The 18,861-nt window shown below is 41.8% G+C and overlaps 1 protein-coding gene across 2 annotated transcripts in view; it reads left to right on the top strand.

Moving 5' to 3' along the window:
• The first annotated feature begins 1,448 nt into the window (after nt 1-1,448).
• Nucleotides 1,449-18,861, top strand: part of DSC3 (desmocollin 3) — a 36,157-nt gene continuing 18,744 nt past the window's right edge. For both annotated transcript variants that reach the window (XM_074352195.1, XM_074352196.1), the window contains exons 1-7: nt 1,449-1,930; nt 8,201-8,285; nt 9,823-10,022; nt 11,480-11,599; nt 14,261-14,416; nt 15,663-15,807; nt 18,061-18,227. In XM_074352195.1, the coding sequence (XP_074208296.1) occupies nt 1,862-1,930; nt 8,201-8,285; nt 9,823-10,022; nt 11,480-11,599; nt 14,261-14,416; nt 15,663-15,807; nt 18,061-18,227 (942 nt within the window). In that variant the 5' untranslated portion in view covers nt 1,449-1,861. The remainder of the gene's footprint in view (nt 1,931-8,200; nt 8,286-9,822; nt 10,023-11,479; nt 11,600-14,260; nt 14,417-15,662; nt 15,808-18,060; nt 18,228-18,861) is intronic.

The raw sequence follows: 18,861 nt of genomic DNA, 5'->3' as shown, positions 1-18,861 counted from the left end.
TCTCCATCTCTTTCGGGATGACATTTAACTCCTCAGCCTGGTTTGTCATGAGATTGACTTCCTAACCTATTCTCAGCCACAGAACTTCTTCCATCCAGTGGTTCTGAAGAAACTCCTTTCTGTTTCTTTGCTGTGGGACGCCCTCACAATGCTCTCCAGGGCTCTGCCGTGCTATGGCTGCCTTTGCCCGAAACATCTTCCTACCCTTCCCCTGTTCTCTGTTGGTTCTTATCTCAAGTATTATTTAATTCTGGAGGCTGAGGGTCCAAAGTCAAGGTGTTAGCCGGTTTTGCCTTCTGATGAGAGCTATCTTCAGCTTCTTTCTAAAGGCTGATTGGGGCCAGAAAACACTTTTGAGAGGCTCCTTCTTGAGGTCATTGGGGTTGGAAGAATTCTTCCATACAGAGGCCTCCAGAGGTGAGACAGGAGCTCTGATGGGTGCATGGGAGCCTTGGAAGCCTCAGACATGGGACTGGGAAGCTGAGCTCAGTGTCCGAGTCCTGAGAACTTAGTCCTGTGAGTTCAGGGAAGTCCCTGACTTTAGGTAAACACATGGCTTAGACAAGGAACATATTTGGGTGACCAGGGTGGGAAGAATGAAGGCCACAGTGCCCTCTCTGATTAATCTAGACTTGAGTGTCTGGACCATGGAACTTGTGCATAGACTTTGAGGAGCAGCAGTTCATATCTAGGGAGTAGTCCATCCTGACTCCAGTGGGTGGAGGTTTGGAGGACGAAAACTCAGTCTAGAGAGAAATAAAGGAATGGGCCCTAGTGTTGTAAGTTACCTCTCTATTAAAAAGTTCAGCAGATGGGGCTGTGGTGGTTGCCTTTATTCCACCCTAGACTTTGAATTGCTTTGAGCAGGGACTGGGTTTTTGTGTTTCCTTTCTTCCAACCCCAGTGCCTGCACGCCTCTGGGCCCTGATAAACGTTTGTTGAATGATAGTGAATTTAGACGCCTCATTTTAGAGTCGAAGGTTCTGTATGGTAGATTTTTCCTTTACCACAAACTGAAAAATTGCATCTTAGTACAATTCCTACGTAATTACTAAAATCAATAATTTACGTATAAGAATAAATCCTTTCTTAGGAGGTTCAAATAAGGCCACAAAATCGGCAAGAAATGAAAGCTCTGAGTGTAATACCTCAGATTTTGGGTGCGCGAAAATGGTGAACTATCAGAATTTCCTTTATTTGCTTTTAATTTCTGGTACACTAAGTGTCAGCTTATTCATGCCACTTGGGATAATTTCTCCTCCATCCTTTTTCTTATCGTGTGAGTCAGATTTGGAAAGAAGACATATATTTTGCATTAACCAGGAGGCTTTGCCCAGCGTTTGATCAGGAGGGAGGATCCGCTGGTCCAATGACAAGGGTGTTCCTGGCACCTAGGAGCGCCCGTGTTGGGGCAGGGATCCCTGCCGGCGGTTTTGGGTTCTGCAGTGGGAACGAGCAGCGTCTGCGAGGAGGACGCCCCGGGACTAGGGCCGCGCTGGTGAAGGCGGGGCAGCCGAGGGGCGTGGGAGAGCAGGCAGAAGTGGGGTGCTTGGATCGCTTTCCCGCGATCGAGCACCCGGCGCGGCCGCCGCGGAGCCGAGGGGCAGGCTCGGGCAGCTCCCCAGCGGCTCCCGCGGTGATAAAACTTGAGAAATAACTAGGAGGGGCGGCTCAGCCTCTTCGGAGTCCAATCCCGTCTCAGGAGCGAACACGCTCCCGGGCAGGCAAGCCTGGAAGAAGCCCGGGCCACTTAGAGACGAGCAGCGGAGAGAAGCGCACCCGGACGCCGCTGCACCTCGGCGGGCGCTGGCCTCTCGCATCCCGCCTGGCGCCCGCATCCTTCTCCCCGCCCAGCGCCCCGATGGCCGCCGCCGGGCCCCGGAGCTCCCTGCGCGGAGCCCTCTGCAGGCAGCTGCTGCTGACCCTCGTGGTGAGTGGGGCCCGGGAGGGGTGGGGCGCAGCCAGTCACCAGGAGCCGGGATGGGGCAGAGGATGGATCTGCTCTGGTACCGCGGGGCTAGCGGTAGGGGCGAAATGAAGGACCGAAAGGTGACATCTGCGGCTCAGCTCAGTCCGGCGGGGCAGGGACGAGCCAGATTCGCGCCCCGGCGGCGGGTGGGTGGGTGTGTGGGTGAGTGGATTAGGGTAGGAAACGAGTCCTGGTGGGAGGTTCGGGACCGAGGATTTGGGGAGATGTTCGATTGTTTGTTTTACGGGTCGCGCTCCCGCCTCGCTGCGCTCTCTCAGGCGCCGTAGCGGGTGGGTCGGGGCGGGGGTCTGCACTCTTTTCCTCGCTCCAGGGGCCGGTGATGGTGGTTGGGACGGGTTTGGGTGGAGAAGGAAGAAGAGTATTCGTTTAGGTATTTGAGGATCCTGAGTGAGCAAAAACCTGAGACGTGAAATGCGGTTCTAGGTGCGGCCTCCACCGCAGGGTCACCTGGGATGGGGAGGTTGGTAAGTGGAGGGGCTGGAGCGGGGCCCCTGGATCCTGGCGTGCTTACCGTTGAGAAACGGCTTCCAGGCTTTGCCTGGGCTAAAGGACATTCGGCGGCTCACCCGGGCGGTCCACCCCCGCGAGCCACCTGGGCGGGGGCGGAGTGTGCCCGGGGCGCGAGGGGGTGGCCTGCTGGATTAGGGCTGGGGTTTGGGGTCGATGGTGTGATGGAGGAGCGGGGTGGTGTAGAGGAGAGAGAATCCAGGCTGGGAGGAGTGCTAGGGTAGGCGTGGGGTTGGGTGGAACTTTGTCCCGCTCCAGGGAGGACTGCGCAAGCCCAGAGCCCAACCTGGGGCCTGTGGAGCCTGGGAAACCGGCGACCCAGGACCAGATCCACCCGGATAGGAAGTTAGGGACGATCCTCGGAGAACTTGGGAAAATATAGCAAAAAATCGGGAACTCTGACGGTGCGATTACGCGCGCGGGCGCTTCAGGCGAGACCAGGGCTGCATTCCGGCTGTGCTGTGGAAAGGAGCCGCAGACCCGCGGCCTACCTGCTACCAAAGATGCGCGTGGGGTCCGGAGGAGAGAGGAGCAGTCCAGCCTGGGAGCAGGTCGTCCTTGACTACGGATTCTTGCTGCTCCTCCGCCCTCAAACAGGGCGAATGCTTGCAAGCTTTGTCCTCTCTTTGAAACAGCGCGTTGTGAACAATGGATTGGTAGTTAGGATCTAAGATATATTTATGGCCAAGGGATTGTACAACTGAGCGCGTCGACCCGTCACAAAATGTCTGAGCTGATGAAATGACTATTTACAAATGGGAACTGCTCCCAAAGTGTGTTCTTTTTGTGATATATTTGAAAGCGTTTCCAGCTAATACGTTTTAAAAGCGTGAATTTAGTGTTTTGCGTTTTCCCTGCGAAAGGAATTCGGGAACGGGGAGAAGCAACTGCGGAGGTGCTGTGTTCCCAAGATTTCCCGAGTGTTCGCTGGAGGGGAGGGCGTGGGGTTCGAGGAGCTGTCCGGATGGATGGCAGGCAGTGGGGGTGGGGGTGCTGGGGCGTGGCAAGGCAAGAAGGTGCCTGTGTATCTAAATAGAGAGCATCAACTCTAGCGTATGGTTTACTCCTTTAGGATTATTTTAAATTTTAAACAGAATTTTCTAAAGTTTAGATTAAACGGTCTAACTGGAGACTTGAACACTAGAGAGGGCATATAGAGAACAATTTCTTTCATCCACAATCTCTAGTTTGCAGACACCTTCAATTTCTCTCCAGATGGGTAAATAAAAACTTCTGTTGACCATCCTATGTCTGTACTTCCTTTTGACTCTCATGACTCTCCACGCTTCAGTATAATATTAACGGCATCACATTTTAGAAATGCAGTTTTCATTTTATGGATGCCTTGATGGATCTCTCAAAGACAATTCCTTGTTGGAAGCAAGAGCTCTTCAAAGCGAGTCTTTAACACAGAACTGAGACTTTTAACATGCTAGCCTTCCCACTGAGCTGCCTCGTAGGTTGTGGGATCTTCCCTTCTGCACTTTTCTCCTTCTGAATCTGCCTCCTTTCCCCACCCTTCTATCCTCAGTACACTCTAAACTGCTAATTAACTACAATTCCTAATCATCCTCCCACTCACATATACAAAGCAAGGGGCGGGGGGAGAAAGAAAGTAACAGCACTATGCCATGATTGTTGAAAGCACTGAGTGTCTCTTAAAATGTTTCTCCTCTTAATGTCACAGAAATTGTTAGGAATGGTGGAAACAAACTTGTACGAGTTCAGTTGCTCAGATGTCTTCTGCCCTGTTACAAATAATGAGACCATTTTATGTGTGAGTTTAATATTGTTCTCCATATCAAATCCACTGTGGGAACTATATTATGTAATCTATTACATGTTATAAATGGTGTGTACTTGAACAGGGTTAATCTATCATTTTGCTAAAAGGGCTCTTCAAAAGGACTTGAAGTAGCATTTTCCTTTATAGCATAACTTGCTTTTCCCCTTGGAGTATGTGGCATTGTGCCCATAATCTATGTTGACAAATGGGCATTCTATCTGCTCAGATTTTACAGCATTAAATCCTGAGAATAATGTGGCTCCTTTACCAGGCTTTTTTTGTTATTGTTCATGATAACATTTGACATATTCACCTTTTTAAAATAAAAACGAGTACAATAATTCCTATTATCTTTTGCATCAGTGAAAAAAAAATGCCTAGGACAAATAAAGGAAATAAATGAGAACTAGTTTATTTCAAAATCATGAGCTTAAGGAAGTCAGAGTTGGAGCATGTTCGTATCAGCGTATCATCTATCACCTACCTTCTTCAAAGGGGTTATTGGTGCGCATATTGAGGTACAGCTAGACCCTGCAGCACCTTCTGAGTCACTAAATACATGTAAGCCCTGCACATTTTTTGGTCCTGTTGTAATCCCTGTGGCAGTTGCCATTCCATATATGGTATTCCTGGTGACCTGCAGCTAATCGTACTTTCCATAGAACTAGAATTCTGTCGAACTAGAATTCCATCTTACAGAGCTTGCTTAGAAAGCAATTCAGTAGAATCATCAAATTGCTGAGAATACAGAGAGGTAAATCTTACAATTCGAGGTGGTAAGAACTTGGAAGGTAAGATCTCCATCTTGAAGTCTTCATGGGAGAAATGATGAATTGAAAATTCCATAATCATTTTGCTCAGTCAAAAGGATCGCCTTTATTTTTCAGATATTCAATAAATTTCTGTTCTTTGGCTTATTTTTCCTGTCTTGAAAAAGGTGTCATTTTAGAAAGCCTATTTTGGGTACTCACTCTAAAACTGAACCACTGCACAAACGTGAAACACTTGCAAGTATGCTTTTAGGTTTCAGTCTCCCTTTGGCATTAGATAGTTCTATCAGGATTTAATGATTTGCATGATAAGGGTTCTATCATACAATTAATAAAATTTGGATGGTCCTGTAAAAAGAAACAAAGCAACTAATTTTTCCCTGACTATAATAGATAACACTTTATATTATCATTTAAAAAAATTTAATTTGTTACATTTTAATTTAAAGTTGCTTGCAACACTAGGTCTTATAAATCAGATATTTCAAGTTGTCCTGGAGGGTTCTTCATTAAAAGAGATTATTTTATAACTCAAACAGTCAATCCATAACTCATTAATATTAAAAAAATGTTTTTTTATGCTGTAATTTCTTTTTACTGGGCAGTCATCTATACAAAAATTATTTTAAAAATAACTTTAAAAGTCATTAGTTCATCTTACTAATCTAATGGTAGCTTTATAATTTTTGCTTTATTTTTAGTAATGCATCCAATCCCCATAAACATAGTATCAAGTTTCTTTATAATTCAAGAAGCATAGCATGACTGAAATCTGTATATGAATATCATCCCTTTCAATATCCATCCCTCATATTAATGAATTAATTGTGCATTCTTTCTATCTTCACACAGCAATGAAGGTGAATGAGCTACTGCTATATATTGAGCATGGATACATTTCACAAACATAATCTGAGCAAAGAAAGCAAGTTGCATACCATTCGCATACGACTACATACATTTAAAGCCCCAAATTGGCAAAAGAAACCAATCTTCTTTGTGGATCTGTATACGTGGGATAAAATTAAGCAGAAATGGGGAAGTAAATGATTAACAAAATGAATCCATTAGTGGTTACCTGAGCTTAGAGGGGTTGAGGGATGGGAAGAAAATGGAACTGGGGAGAGGTATATAGGGACTTTGAAAATAATCGTAATAAACAAGCAATAGAGAAGCTCAACAAAAGCACAGCGTTATCATTATTAGCTAAGAAAGGAAGAGCTATTTGGTGATGGTTCTGGATCAGCTGGCTATCCATATGGCAAAAGATGAGTTCCAGGTAGTGTGGGGTCTTTCACGTAGCTAATCTGTAGCTGGCAAATGGCAGTTAGATTTATTTCCTTTAAATTCTTAACCTCGTTCATTTTTGCTTTTATGTATTTTTTTTATTTGTCTGATTTCTGTGCTTGTTAGGACCTCCAGCAGAATGCTGGACACAAGCAGCTATAGTGGCCGTCGTGGATTTGTTTCTGACTTTAAGGAGAATGCTTTTACCACCTCAGCGTTAATTATGAATTTGTTTCTTTCTTTAATTTTTGTTAAGTACACTTCATTATGTAAAGAAAGTCCATTCCCTTGTACTCCTAGTTTGCTAATAATTTTTATAGCAATAAATATAATTTCCCACTTATTTTGAAGTGAACATATAGTTTTTCTCTCTCAATATATTATGATGTTAAAATACAAGAATAGATTTTCTAGTGTGAAACCGTCTTTTTATTCCTGGCATAAACCTTAGCCTTGAACATGATATGTCTTGAAATACATTATTGATTTGGTTTGCTGCTACTTATTTCAATATTTCAAATATATCTCCATCAGTGAGATCAGCCTATTACTTTTCAACTTCATACGATCCTCACATCCTCATAAAATGAATTAAGGAGTTGCAGTTTCTTCTGTTCTTTGAAACACTTTATGTAAGGCAGAGATGATCTGTTTCATATAATTATGGAAGAATTTACCTATCACATGTCTGGGCTTGATGGATATGAGGGTGTGTGTGTTTGGAGACATTTGGCTTCTAATTCAATATCCTTAATGGTTATAAGCCTATTTTGATTTTGTATACCTCCTTGAGTCAACAGTTATTTTTGTAGAAAATTGCTTATTTTGCCCCTTTTCAAATTAAGTGGAATAATATATTAACATTATCTGTTTTTAAAATATCTGTCCTTTCCATAACTGTGGCTCTTTTTATTCCTAATATTGTTTTATCTGTGCCTTCTCTATTTTTTCCTTGCTCAATCGTAGCAGGTTGTCTATACTTTCAAATCTATTATTGTATTTTAACATAATCACCCATATGGCAAAAGATTAAATAGCTACAGTGAATCACACACAAAATACCATTCCAGATGGGTAAAAGACTTAAAAGTTGGAAGTAACTTTATAATTTTTAGAAGAAAATGTTGGATAATACATTTATGACAGGGCAGAGGGAAAGTTCTCAATACATAAAAGTATAGACCAGAAGAAATGATTTAAAACATTGACTACCTTAAAAAACTAAAGGAAATGATTAATAAATTTGACTACTTCAAAACTGAAGCACTGTTTATCAAAAAGGTACCACAAGAAGAGGGAAAAAGCAACCCACATAGACCTACAAGTGAAAAATAATTAAAAATGGACAAACAGTACAAAAATGTTTAAGGGAGAGGAATAGACAAGTTTTGGTGTGGACACGGGTTTTCATTTCTCGTGGGCAGGAGTGGAATTGCTGGATTATATGTTAAGTTTATGTTTAACGTTTTAAGAAACCGCCAAACTGTGTGCCAAAGTTGTACCATTTCACATTTCTACCAGCAATGCATGGGGGTTCTGCCTTCTCCAGATCATCATCAATACATGTTATGTTCTGTCTTGTTTATTTTGGCTCTCCTACTGGGTCTCTCATTGTGCTACAGGTTGGCATTTCCCTAATGCTTAATGATGGTGGGCATCCTTCCTTCTGCTTGTTGGCCATCTGTGTAACTTCTCTGGGTACTGGCTGTTCAAATCCTTTTAAAATTTTAAGTATACAATACAGTATTCTTAACTTCAGGTACCATGCTAGCCAATAAATCTATAAAACTTATTTATCTTGCATATCTGAAACTTTGTCCTCTGTTCTACATTGTATTAATATGACCATTTCCCCCCTAGGTCTTCAGTTTAGCTTGTGAAGCCTGCAAAAAGGTGAAATTTAATATACCTTCCCAACTAGAGGCAGACAAGTTGGTTGGCCGAGGTGAGAAATTTTGAAACAGTGCTTTTTAAAACAAAAATTTAGTTTACCTATGCTGGAAAGAGCATGTTATCCAGTCTTTGGAATTAGCCTGAATCTATTTATAATTAGATACAAATCAAGATAATTTTAAATATATGTTTTTTTAATAACTCTATAGAATTCTGTGGTTGATTCTAATGCAGATGTTCTAGTCATTTATGTTTTAACAGTTTAAAAATTACATAAAGAATTCCCTGTAGAATACTGTCTTTCATTCCCCTAGGACTCTGGGCATTGAGAGTCACAGATAAGGTGCTGAGAGCATCGCAGCAGTGTTTCTTTCAGGGCTACAGCTGCACTGGGAAAATAGTGAGATGCTCCACTCTCTTCTAAACTAAGCTTCATCAGCCATGCGCACCCGGAGAAGCTGGGGCACCTCCAACTTTCCCAACAGCTGGGCGGGTGGCCCCTTCTCTGTGGAACAGGGAATATTGGAGGAACACATTATGATTTTTTTTTCAGAGATAGTTTGTCCCAGGGGTATCAATTTTACTTTTTCAACAAAGTATCCCTCCCATTCCTGGGAAAGAAGAAAGAAAAGGATGGAAAGAGAAGTCTGGGAAAGAGACCAGAGGTTATCACTCTGCTAAAAATGTGAAGAGGAGAGAGTTATGTCCTCACTGCTAAAGACTTTCTCTTCTTTTTGACTTAATGTCTCCATTTATGATGGATTTGGATCAAAGTGAAAACACTGTACGTGGGTAACATATGGATCCTTTGAGATGAAATTACTTAAGTGGGCATTAGGTTATTACTTAAGTGAATATTAATGTATCAGTTTGGTTTCTGATAAAACAGATAGCTGAAGAATGAGATGGATTCCATCCTTTTGATACAGCAGTGAATCACTCCTGTGATACTTATATTTTACTACTTTTTACTTGGGAAAATTTCCTGGGAAAGAAGACCCCCACGTGGAATTTCAGTGGGGAGCCCCAGAAAGCTGGGAACAGGGTCCGGAGGAGAATTCTGGGTCCCTGGCAGGTGGGGGTCGGAGGCAGAGCGTACTAGGAGAGTGCCAATGCCAAAACACTGGTCTTCCTTCACTGACTGCCAGACTCACACACTGTGTCTCTCTTTGGACTCGTGTATAACTTCTGGCTGAAGACAGGTGTATCTGTCTTCATTGTTAAGGGAAAGTTTTGTGTGTTTATTCAGGTATGTGTGGGGGTGTCCAGTGCATCTTTGTCAGGATTGTAACAGGCACACCTCTTTAATAAGAAGATCATTTTCATAAGCCTTTTAGAAGCATATAAAGAGTTAGAACACCTTATTTAATACAAGAATACAATCAAGAATTATTATTTTTTAACTGAAAGAATTATCATTTAAAAATACATGCAGAGAGACTGGTTAAGATATTGGTAAATGCAAAGTGATTGATTTCATTCTACTTCATAAATTTGATTGATTGTATAAATTATTTTAACACCTGTTTTGTTTTGTTTTCCTTTTTGCGTGTGTTTCTACTTTACGACTTGGAAATTTTTACTTGCAGTTAATTTGAAAGAATGCCTCAGGTCTGCAGATGTCATCCACTCCAGTGACCCTGACTTCAGAGTTCAAGATGACGGGTCCATTTACACAGCCAGCACTGTTCTGTTGTCTGATGAGAAAAGATCATTCACCATACGGCTTTCTGACACCAAGAAACAGACACAGAAAGAGATTACTGTGCTCCTGGAACGTCAGAAGAAGGTATACAAAGTACATTGATACTTCCAGGCATGTTTTTCTTTTTGTTAAGTGCTTCCATTACAAATTGCAAAGAGGACAAAAGGAAAAATAATCTTCGTCTTCTTTCCCCTTCCCTTTTGTTTTCTGCTTTCCCTTCTCTCCTCCCTTGCCCCCTCCCCGCTCCCGCCCCTTTCTCTCCCTCCTCTCCCCGTCTCTCTTTCCCTCACTGGTTAAACACTGGCTTCGTTAAATCTAGTGGCACCTCCTCTGGGAAGGCTTCTTCCATCTCTAAAGTCTAACTAATTACTTTTGTATCAGTGTCAGTTTGGTTACGCCTCTGTTGCAGCGTTCAGAATTTTATTTGTGCAAACAATTTACCTGTAGCTGCTTAAGGGCATGATCCAACCCTTTCGTGCTTATAGCCTCCGTTACGCCTGACCCATAGTCAATAGGCTAAATTAATATGAAGTGCAGTAACTCCCAGTGAATAAGAGGTAGATTCCAAGTGCCACAGTGATCCTGATATTGAAATAGGATGGAAATCGTGGCGCGTGTATACACGTGAATGGTACTGGCCATCGCTCCCTGATCATTCGCTGCGCTGCTGGAGTCCTCGTTATGAGGAACGCCGTTATGAAAGTATTCACAAAAACAAAGGTTTAGGCTGGATTACAACTCATCGATGTTAAGGGTACTAACGATAAAGTTAACTTACATGACTTTAGCATTTTAATAAATGTTTCATACAATTATTTATTGATTCTCAGGAGATACAATGTCTTCTTGCTACACCATGGAATAAAGTGGAAATGACTAGAAGCTCCAAGAGAACTTTCTGCGGTGATGGAAATGTTCTGTAATCTGCACTGTGTGATATGGTTGCCCAGTATTAATGGCTACCCAGTATTAATGGCTACCGAGCACTGGGCATGTGGCTAGTGCAACTGAGGGATGGAATTGATATTTTATTTAATTCTAATTAGTTTAAAATCAAACAGTCATATATGGCTTGTAGCTACCACATTGGACAGTGCAGTTAGAGTGTTAAGGCAACAAAGAATGTGCATTGGTCTCACTCTGGTTGACCTGAGAGTATGAGGTTTTAGCACAAATAACAAGTAAGTGCTGTCTATAGATTTTTACAAAGAGGATGTGTTTTTTTTAATCTTTTTTGGGGACAGAACAGGAAGAACTAAGAGTACAGTGGTGATTTTCCTAACCTGAAAGTATGGGTAATGTTGGAAAGGAAGGTATACACAATGAAATTCTTTGGTTCATGAAAACTTTAAAATCTGGGCACACTCTTTCTTACCCTTCTAATGCAAACAAAGAGCTTGTTATCTGGTCTTTAGATTCAACGTGGAATTCCTGAGACTGAGCCTTCAGGGAGGCGTTAGGTTTTTGGGCCGTCTACTATTTGACAATGAAGTAGGCTGTGACGCTTTTGTTTATTTTTAATTTTCTTTCTCTCCATTCAGGTCCTGAGGAAAAGACATACTAATGAAACTGTTCTCAGGCGCTCCAAGAGGCGATGGGCACCGATTCCCTGCTCCATGCAAGAGAATTCCCTGGGCCCTTTCCCTTTGTTCCTTCAACAAGTAGGTTTTAAACTCTTCCTTCCTGTTGGGAGTGCTTTAAGTCCAAGAGTCTGTTTTGTTCAGGTTTAATCACTCTTTAAACATTTAAAAGTACACAGATGATTAAAGATACTCATAAAGTATAATAAAAGCAAGTAAAATGAGAAAATTACTAAAAAAACTAATAATGAGAAAAAATGGAAAATCACTAAACAACTAATAATAATGTGAGAAAGACTCTGCAGCCATTAGGTGATCTTTGTTAGTTTATTCATTCATTTAGCAGCTGGTTCTTCCTCATCCCCACGTCCCCACCATGCCCACCACCCTGACCCCTCAGTCTCTAAACTCTAGAGAGCTCCGGGGGCTCGGCTACAAACCTTGTCTCTTGTTTATCTATATTCACTTTCTCAGCGATCTCACCCAGCCTCATAGCTTGAAGCACTATGCATGCATTGGAGACTTAAGACATCCTATTTCCCACCCAAACTGTCTAATGAATATTTCCACTTGGAATTTTGGCAGACATTTCAGACTTAACAAATACAAATCAAATGTTTGGGTATTCTGCCCAAAATATCCTCCCATCTCAGTTAATGCCCGCTCCATCCCTTCAATTGTTGGGGCGTTTGATAAGGTTTTAGTTGTGGAAAGCACACTTCTTTTTAAAGAAGTAACAGATAAGAATTTACTACAGTGTATTAAAACACTTTTTAGAATTGTTGGGAAGGCTGAAGAAGCAAACTTTGGGTTGAATTTTCAGAAGTGAATCCCCGTGCAACCTGCAAGAAGGGACATACTTCTTTCTCCATGTTGGGGAAGCCAATAATTCTAGAGCCATCCTGGGGTGCCACTGCCATGGTCAGGAAGGCGCCATGGGCAAGAAACCACCGCAGACGGGAAGCTGCTCCACCAAATGCAGCTCCAGAACGATCTGAACTGCTCCAGTCAGAGTCAGCAACATGACTGACCCACTCTGTCTCTCAACATCCACAAAGTTTGTAAAAACAAAACAAAACAAACAAGCGAAAAAACTACTCAAACGTCTGCTGCTGTAGATAAAAATAAAAGCAAAAAGATGCATCACAGGATGCTAGCAAAGGCAGCAGAAGCAGCAAAAATGAGGCACCTACCTCACTTATGGCTTCCAAATCTCACGCAAGCACGCCTCCTTGTCCGTATTTAAATTCAGGACTCTCGTTTCAAGAGACCCTGCAAAAGAGAGAGTTTTGGGTTTGTGTTTATTTGAATCTTTCTAGCATCTACACTATGAGAGGACACAGTAGAAGGAGATAGATGTTGAGCCCCAATTTAATATGTCCATCCATTCTTTATAGTTAAATTTTTAATTTTGGTATTATTATCAGATCAGGGTATTAGCTGAATTTTACCAAGATCTCAAACTACAGCGGCTAAAGCATGATAGAGATTCAGTCCTCTCATGTCAAGGTGTGATCTGGGAAAGAGATTCTAATTTGTGAAATCACCAGGGACACAGGCTTCTTCCTTTTTGAGCATGGCCATCCTTGCAGGTTCAAGATGGCTCGTCGTTGTGTCTAGATGAGGGAACACACCCCTCCTCGTTCTAGAGCACAGACTGGGTCTCGTGTGGATCACTTGCATTCACATCTCAATGACCCGACCTTTTCTTGTGGCCACACCTAATGGCACGGGAGACTGAGCAATGTCTTTCTTCTGGGCAATCGTGTGCTAAGCTGTAAGTTCTAACGCTAAGGAAGAGGAGCAGAATGGACCGTGGGGGGACTGCACCCTCTGGCGTGGTGCCTTCCGTCTGTGCCCCAAGTATCCAGCCCGCTGGTGAATCCTGTTGGCTGTATCTTCAAATGACGGATCCAGAACATAACGACTTCCCACCACCCCTACTGCTGCCATGCTGGTCTAACAAACCATCATCCTTCCCCTGAATTCTTGCACTTACTTTCTAGTGTTCCCGCTTCTTCCCTTACCCAGCCACCCAAGTCTAATCTTAACAGAACACCAAGAATTATCCAGCTGCAAAATAAAGCAGGTATTGCTCTTGTCTAAATTCTCCAATGGCTCCCTGTCTGACTCCAAGCAAAAGCATCCTTGGCATCAACTCACATGATGTAGCCTTCCTCCTCATCGCCTGTGTTGTTTTCCCCTGGCTCTTGCTACTCCAACCACAATGACCTTCTTGCTCCTTGAACACTCCAGGTACAGCCCAGGTCTGGTCCCTTTGCACTTCCAGGTTCCTTTGCCAGGAAGAGTCTCCCCTGTTTATTTCCATAGCTCATCCCTTTAATTTTTGTTGATTCTCCTCCCAGAGGAACATTCTAATAGGCGTTCCTTTCGTTAGTACGTGAGAGTCTCTGTTTGCCTCGCCCCTGCCCACAATAGGCATTACTGTTCTTTTCTATCTTTGCCAAGTCAGTGGATGGGAAACTATGTCTTTTTGTTTTTAATTAGGGTTTCTTTGGTTACTACTTACACTGAACATTGTTTTCATTAAATTTGAGCAGTTAAAAAAAAAAAAAAAAAACACCTTTGGCCAAATGTTCATTACTGTTTTGTGTGTTGAAGTGGCAGAAGTGATTATTACATTATTGAAGTCATCTCTTTAAAATAAAAAAATATAGGCACATAAGCTATATTTTAAAAGCATGTAATGAAATTTTTTTTACTTTCTTCTTTTCCGTTTAGGTTCAATCTGACGCTGCGCAGCACTATACCATCTTCTATTCAATAAGTGGACCTGGAGTTGACCAAGAACCTTTAAATTTGTTTTTCATAGAAAAAGACACTGGAAATCTGTTTTGTACTCGGCCTGTGGATCGTGAAGAATATGATGTTTTTGATGTAGGAGTTTTTATTGATACACATGACTTTAAATAATTATGTTTCCTCTGCTATTCCATCTCCCCTTTTCTGTCTTCTGCACTCTCTTCTTAGAGGGTATCTTAAAGTCAAAGGAACTAGATTTTGGAATACTTGATCTGCTCTGTATCTCAACTTTTGTTAGGTAAGCCTGAAAAGAAGAAAAGAAATTTAATTGTATTTGAATATAAGTTCCAGCAAATTTCCAGGAGTTGCTTTGCTTATGAGACTCTCTCTGTCTGGTCATGGGACTGTTTCCTCTCTCCAGGACATGGCCACAGCTAACTGGAAGGGTCCTCTTCTCACTTCTGCTGTGGTTTTTTTCCCCTCCTTAAACATGTATGATCATCTGACGCCATCTGAGAACTAGATAAGGAAGTAAAAGCGGGAGACCAAACCCAAATAAGCCAGCATTCTGATATGGATAAGCTTACATCAAAGGGGGATAATTCAAATAATTTTCAGCATAATAATTCAGACAATTTTCAGTGGAATATGGTAAATGCTCTGGGGTCATGCAGTCATCCCTGTGGTGCAGGGGGACTGATTCCCTATAGGCAAGAGGGCTTCTCTTCCTACAAGAAGAGAGAGGAGATGCTGGGTATTAAACGTGACTGATGTCCACCATGTGACATTTCTGTGCTTCTGGCTAGAAAATTTTCAACTCTGGTGTAATCACATGCTGAATAGAAATACAATCTATTTGACGTTACATTGCCTTTGGTTAGCTGGCAACTGGGAAATTGTTAAATGCATATTGTTAGAAAACCACTTACAGAGATGTGACCTACAAGGTAAAACAATAAAGGGGGTTGGTAGTGACATTTTATTTAGATCATGTGGTAGGGATTTTTCCAGTTGCAATGAGTTTAATTGTTCTCCCCAGTATAACATTCTGATTATGGGGAAGATGAGAACTGTAATCCCAATCTCTACATTCACATTTAATTCCTTATTCCAATAGCCTGAGTAGCCCCTGGCTTGCTGTGCTCTGACTGAGGTTTGATTTGAAGTGTAGCCACTTCTGCGAAACACTGGATGCTCTTAACTGTAGTTAAAGTGTTTCTGCATTTGATGCTTTGATAACTAAAGAAGCACTGACTGGAAGTTTTGAAGTGAGTTCCTACTGAAAAGATTTGCAGAGAAGATTTGCAGATAAAGCACTGTGTTCTTTCTCGCTAGATTCTTTACATAAAGACTGTTGAACTTGCTTTTCACTGTTTTACAGCTGATTGCCTATGCGTCAACTCCCGATGGGTATTCAGCTGACTTACCTCTTCCGCTGCCCATCAGAGTGGAGGACGAAAATGACAACCGCCCTATTTTCACAGAGGCCATTTATAATTTTGAAGTTCCGGAAAGCAGTAGACTTGGTAAGACAACTTTTAAGAGTAAAATGTGCTGTGTTACATGTTTATATACATTGTTTGAGACATTGAGTTTTCACTCAAAGCCAGAGCATCCTGAGATGACATTGGACCAATATCTACATAGCAGATTACATTTAATCCTACCAAATCCAATCAATGTGTAATTTACATGATATTAAGGAGTTTGTGGTGTTGCCAATATGATGCCCATGAATTATAAAGGCAGACAGCAGTTATTCAAGCTTTGTACCGTATTTGAAGACTTTATTTCATTTCATCACTATGTGGGGTCATCATTATTCCTGGCTCCAAGAGAGGACGTGCAGGGTAGAGTGTACGACAAAACTAAAATCAGTATAGAAATTTTTATTAGATTTTATTTAGGAAGGTGTTGAATGACATCCACTGAGGATACAATTTCTTAAGCTCTTATCTATGTTGTCTCTTCGCTTAAAACTACTACCATACCACTTCCAGTTTAGAAAGAATGCTGGGATGAGTTAAAGAAACTTGCATCGTATGTCCTTCACCCTAAACACTTGCGCTCACCTGTGGAAAACCAGAGTGTTTCAGTTTAGTTGGCATATTTTGTGTGTGTGTGTGTGGAAGGAGGTTAATTCGGTTTATTTATTCTTAGAGGAGGTACTGGGGATTGAACCCAGGACCTCATGCATGCTAAGCATGTGCTTTGCCACTTGAGCTATACCCTCCCCCATTAGTTGGCATTCTTGATTGTCACCTGAGACTTGCAATATGGGGAATGGCTACTCTCAATCAAAGTGAAGGGAAGTGGACTCAGTCATAAAGGATGACTTTGCTAATTCACTGATTAAAGTTTCCAGTAGTTACTTAGATCTTCCCTGGATTATTATGACTGCTATTTCCTTTTATATTTTACTTTGATAATTTAATGTCGTAGATGTTAACCTTTTTGTTACTCACATGGTACAATTAAAAAAATAAAAATAGTTTGTTTGGAGTTTGGGAGACCCAGTTTCTGATTCAGGCTCTGTTACTATTTCACTGTGGGAACTCATGAAAGTCCCTCTGTGTTCTCTGACCTGTAAAATGAGTTAATTACATTAGATGACCTATAATGTTTTAGACCTCACAAATCTATGACCTTTGTTACATTTCTCTATTTTCAAAGAGGATGACTGGTTTTAGACCTTAAGGATTCTGCTCTCTTTGGTAGTAACAGAGAAGACTCAAGGACGAACACTTTGATGCTCAGATTAACCCAAGAAATGTTAAGCATCTCACATCAGTAGGCTCAGACCAGTTAAGGCTGTGACACCCTGAGCTAGTAAGCGGTTCCTTGAGTTCGCCTTACCTCACACACAGAGGGTTTGGGCAAAGGCTCCCCAACTAATATTGAAATACAGTACTCATGGGAAGGAATTTGCAAGTCAAGATTTTATGTGGTAAGTAAAGGAGTTCTGTACCCAGAGAATTAAAATAGTGTTTACGTCTTCCTGTCAATAAAATTGCAGGAAGAAAGTGCAATGCCTTGTGATGCTCCTCAGGCCAGCCTCACTTACAGGGCTGTAGGCACAGTGGAGCTATGCAGTATAATTTCACGGGCATTGGAACACCATCCTTATGCTATAAAAATACCACCCGTATATACTTGATGATACCTGAAATCCTTTGCCAGAGCAATATTCTTACTTTCCATACTGATGAAAAAATACCAAAAGCTCCCACTGAAGAAAAGAGCTGACTTAAGTTCTCTCTGAATGGTAGACAGTATGAAATAAAATTAAGTGGGACCAGGGAGAGTGGGGCGTGGATACCAATCTGTTGCAAGAGCCTGAGGCAAATCAAGAAATAGCAAAATGCATAGAAAGGACAGACTGGGATGTGAAAGGTCAACTTGATCATTTATCCAACTGTACCCCAAATCACCCTTAATTTAGCTATTAATCACAAGTTTAATTAAAAAAATCTGATTTACTTAGGAGACATGGTTTATACCTCCAGCCGGGTTAGTTATTCCAATATATGGGAATACGTGTTGAAATTATTCTTGGATGCCAATTAAATAAGTTTTTAGTAAATTTACTATCAAATATTTTAAGCTGTGAGCTTGATTCTCAGCATCAGAGTGTTTCATATTATAAATTTATAGCCATCTTCACCAGTACAATGTAAAGATGGAATACCTCTGGTAAGAAATACATCTTTTGAAAATTGTAGATACACCCAAACGTATTTTGCAATTCTGGAAATTAAGACTCTTTTTGAAACATGTAGGGACAACAGTGGGAGTGGTTTGTGCCACGGACAGAGACGAACCAGACACAATGCACACGCGTCTGAAGTACAGCATTGTGGAGCAGACGCCAAGATCACCTGGGCTCTTTTCTGTGCATCCCAGCACGGGCGTAATCACCACCGTGTCTCCTTATTTGGACCGAGAGGTAACTTTCACAGTCTGTACAATATTGTTTAACTGGGGTTGAACCCACCACCCCCAGTTTAGTATAATTTGCTATCCTATGAATTAAAAGTTTCTCATTTTACTTACGCATAAGACAATGTTGCCTGTTTTTAAATAATTTATATTTCCTCCTGTAAGAGAAACCACGAGGAATTGAAATACAGATGAATTGGTGTTTAGAAGGCGTTAGAAAAAAAGATATTGCTTACGAAAGTTGATACTATTGAATATTATTTCACCTCTTGTATATGACTGGTTGGTCCCAGCTCAGTATTCCAGCTTAATTCTCATGTCCTTCGCTTAGTCTGCTTACTTTCTCCATGCTTGAAATGCTGTTCCTTACATCCCCACCTCTGCTCATCCTTAACCTTTCCCAGAACATCTGATTCTCGCCGTAGTTTCAACCGCCGTCTATGTACTGCTGACTCCCAGACTGTATTTCTGGCCATGAGCTCCCCTTCAGTATAAGGGCCATCCATCCAGCTGCCTTCTGGACCTCTGTCTTTAGATTTCTCACAGGAACATGCAATTCAGTATATGCCAGGCAGAACTCACTCGTTTCACCCCTCCTTGCCCACCTTGCTGGTGTTCACTTCCTCAGAGAAGCACTCGCT

This window comes from Camelus bactrianus, chromosome 24 (genome assembly GCF_048773025.1).
Source record: "Camelus bactrianus isolate YW-2024 breed Bactrian camel chromosome 24, ASM4877302v1, whole genome shotgun sequence".
Lineage (NCBI taxonomy): Eukaryota > Metazoa > Chordata > Mammalia > Artiodactyla > Camelidae > Camelus > Camelus bactrianus.
Note: the sequence above shows the minus strand (reverse complement) of the source record. Positions and strands in the feature narration are given on the sequence as shown.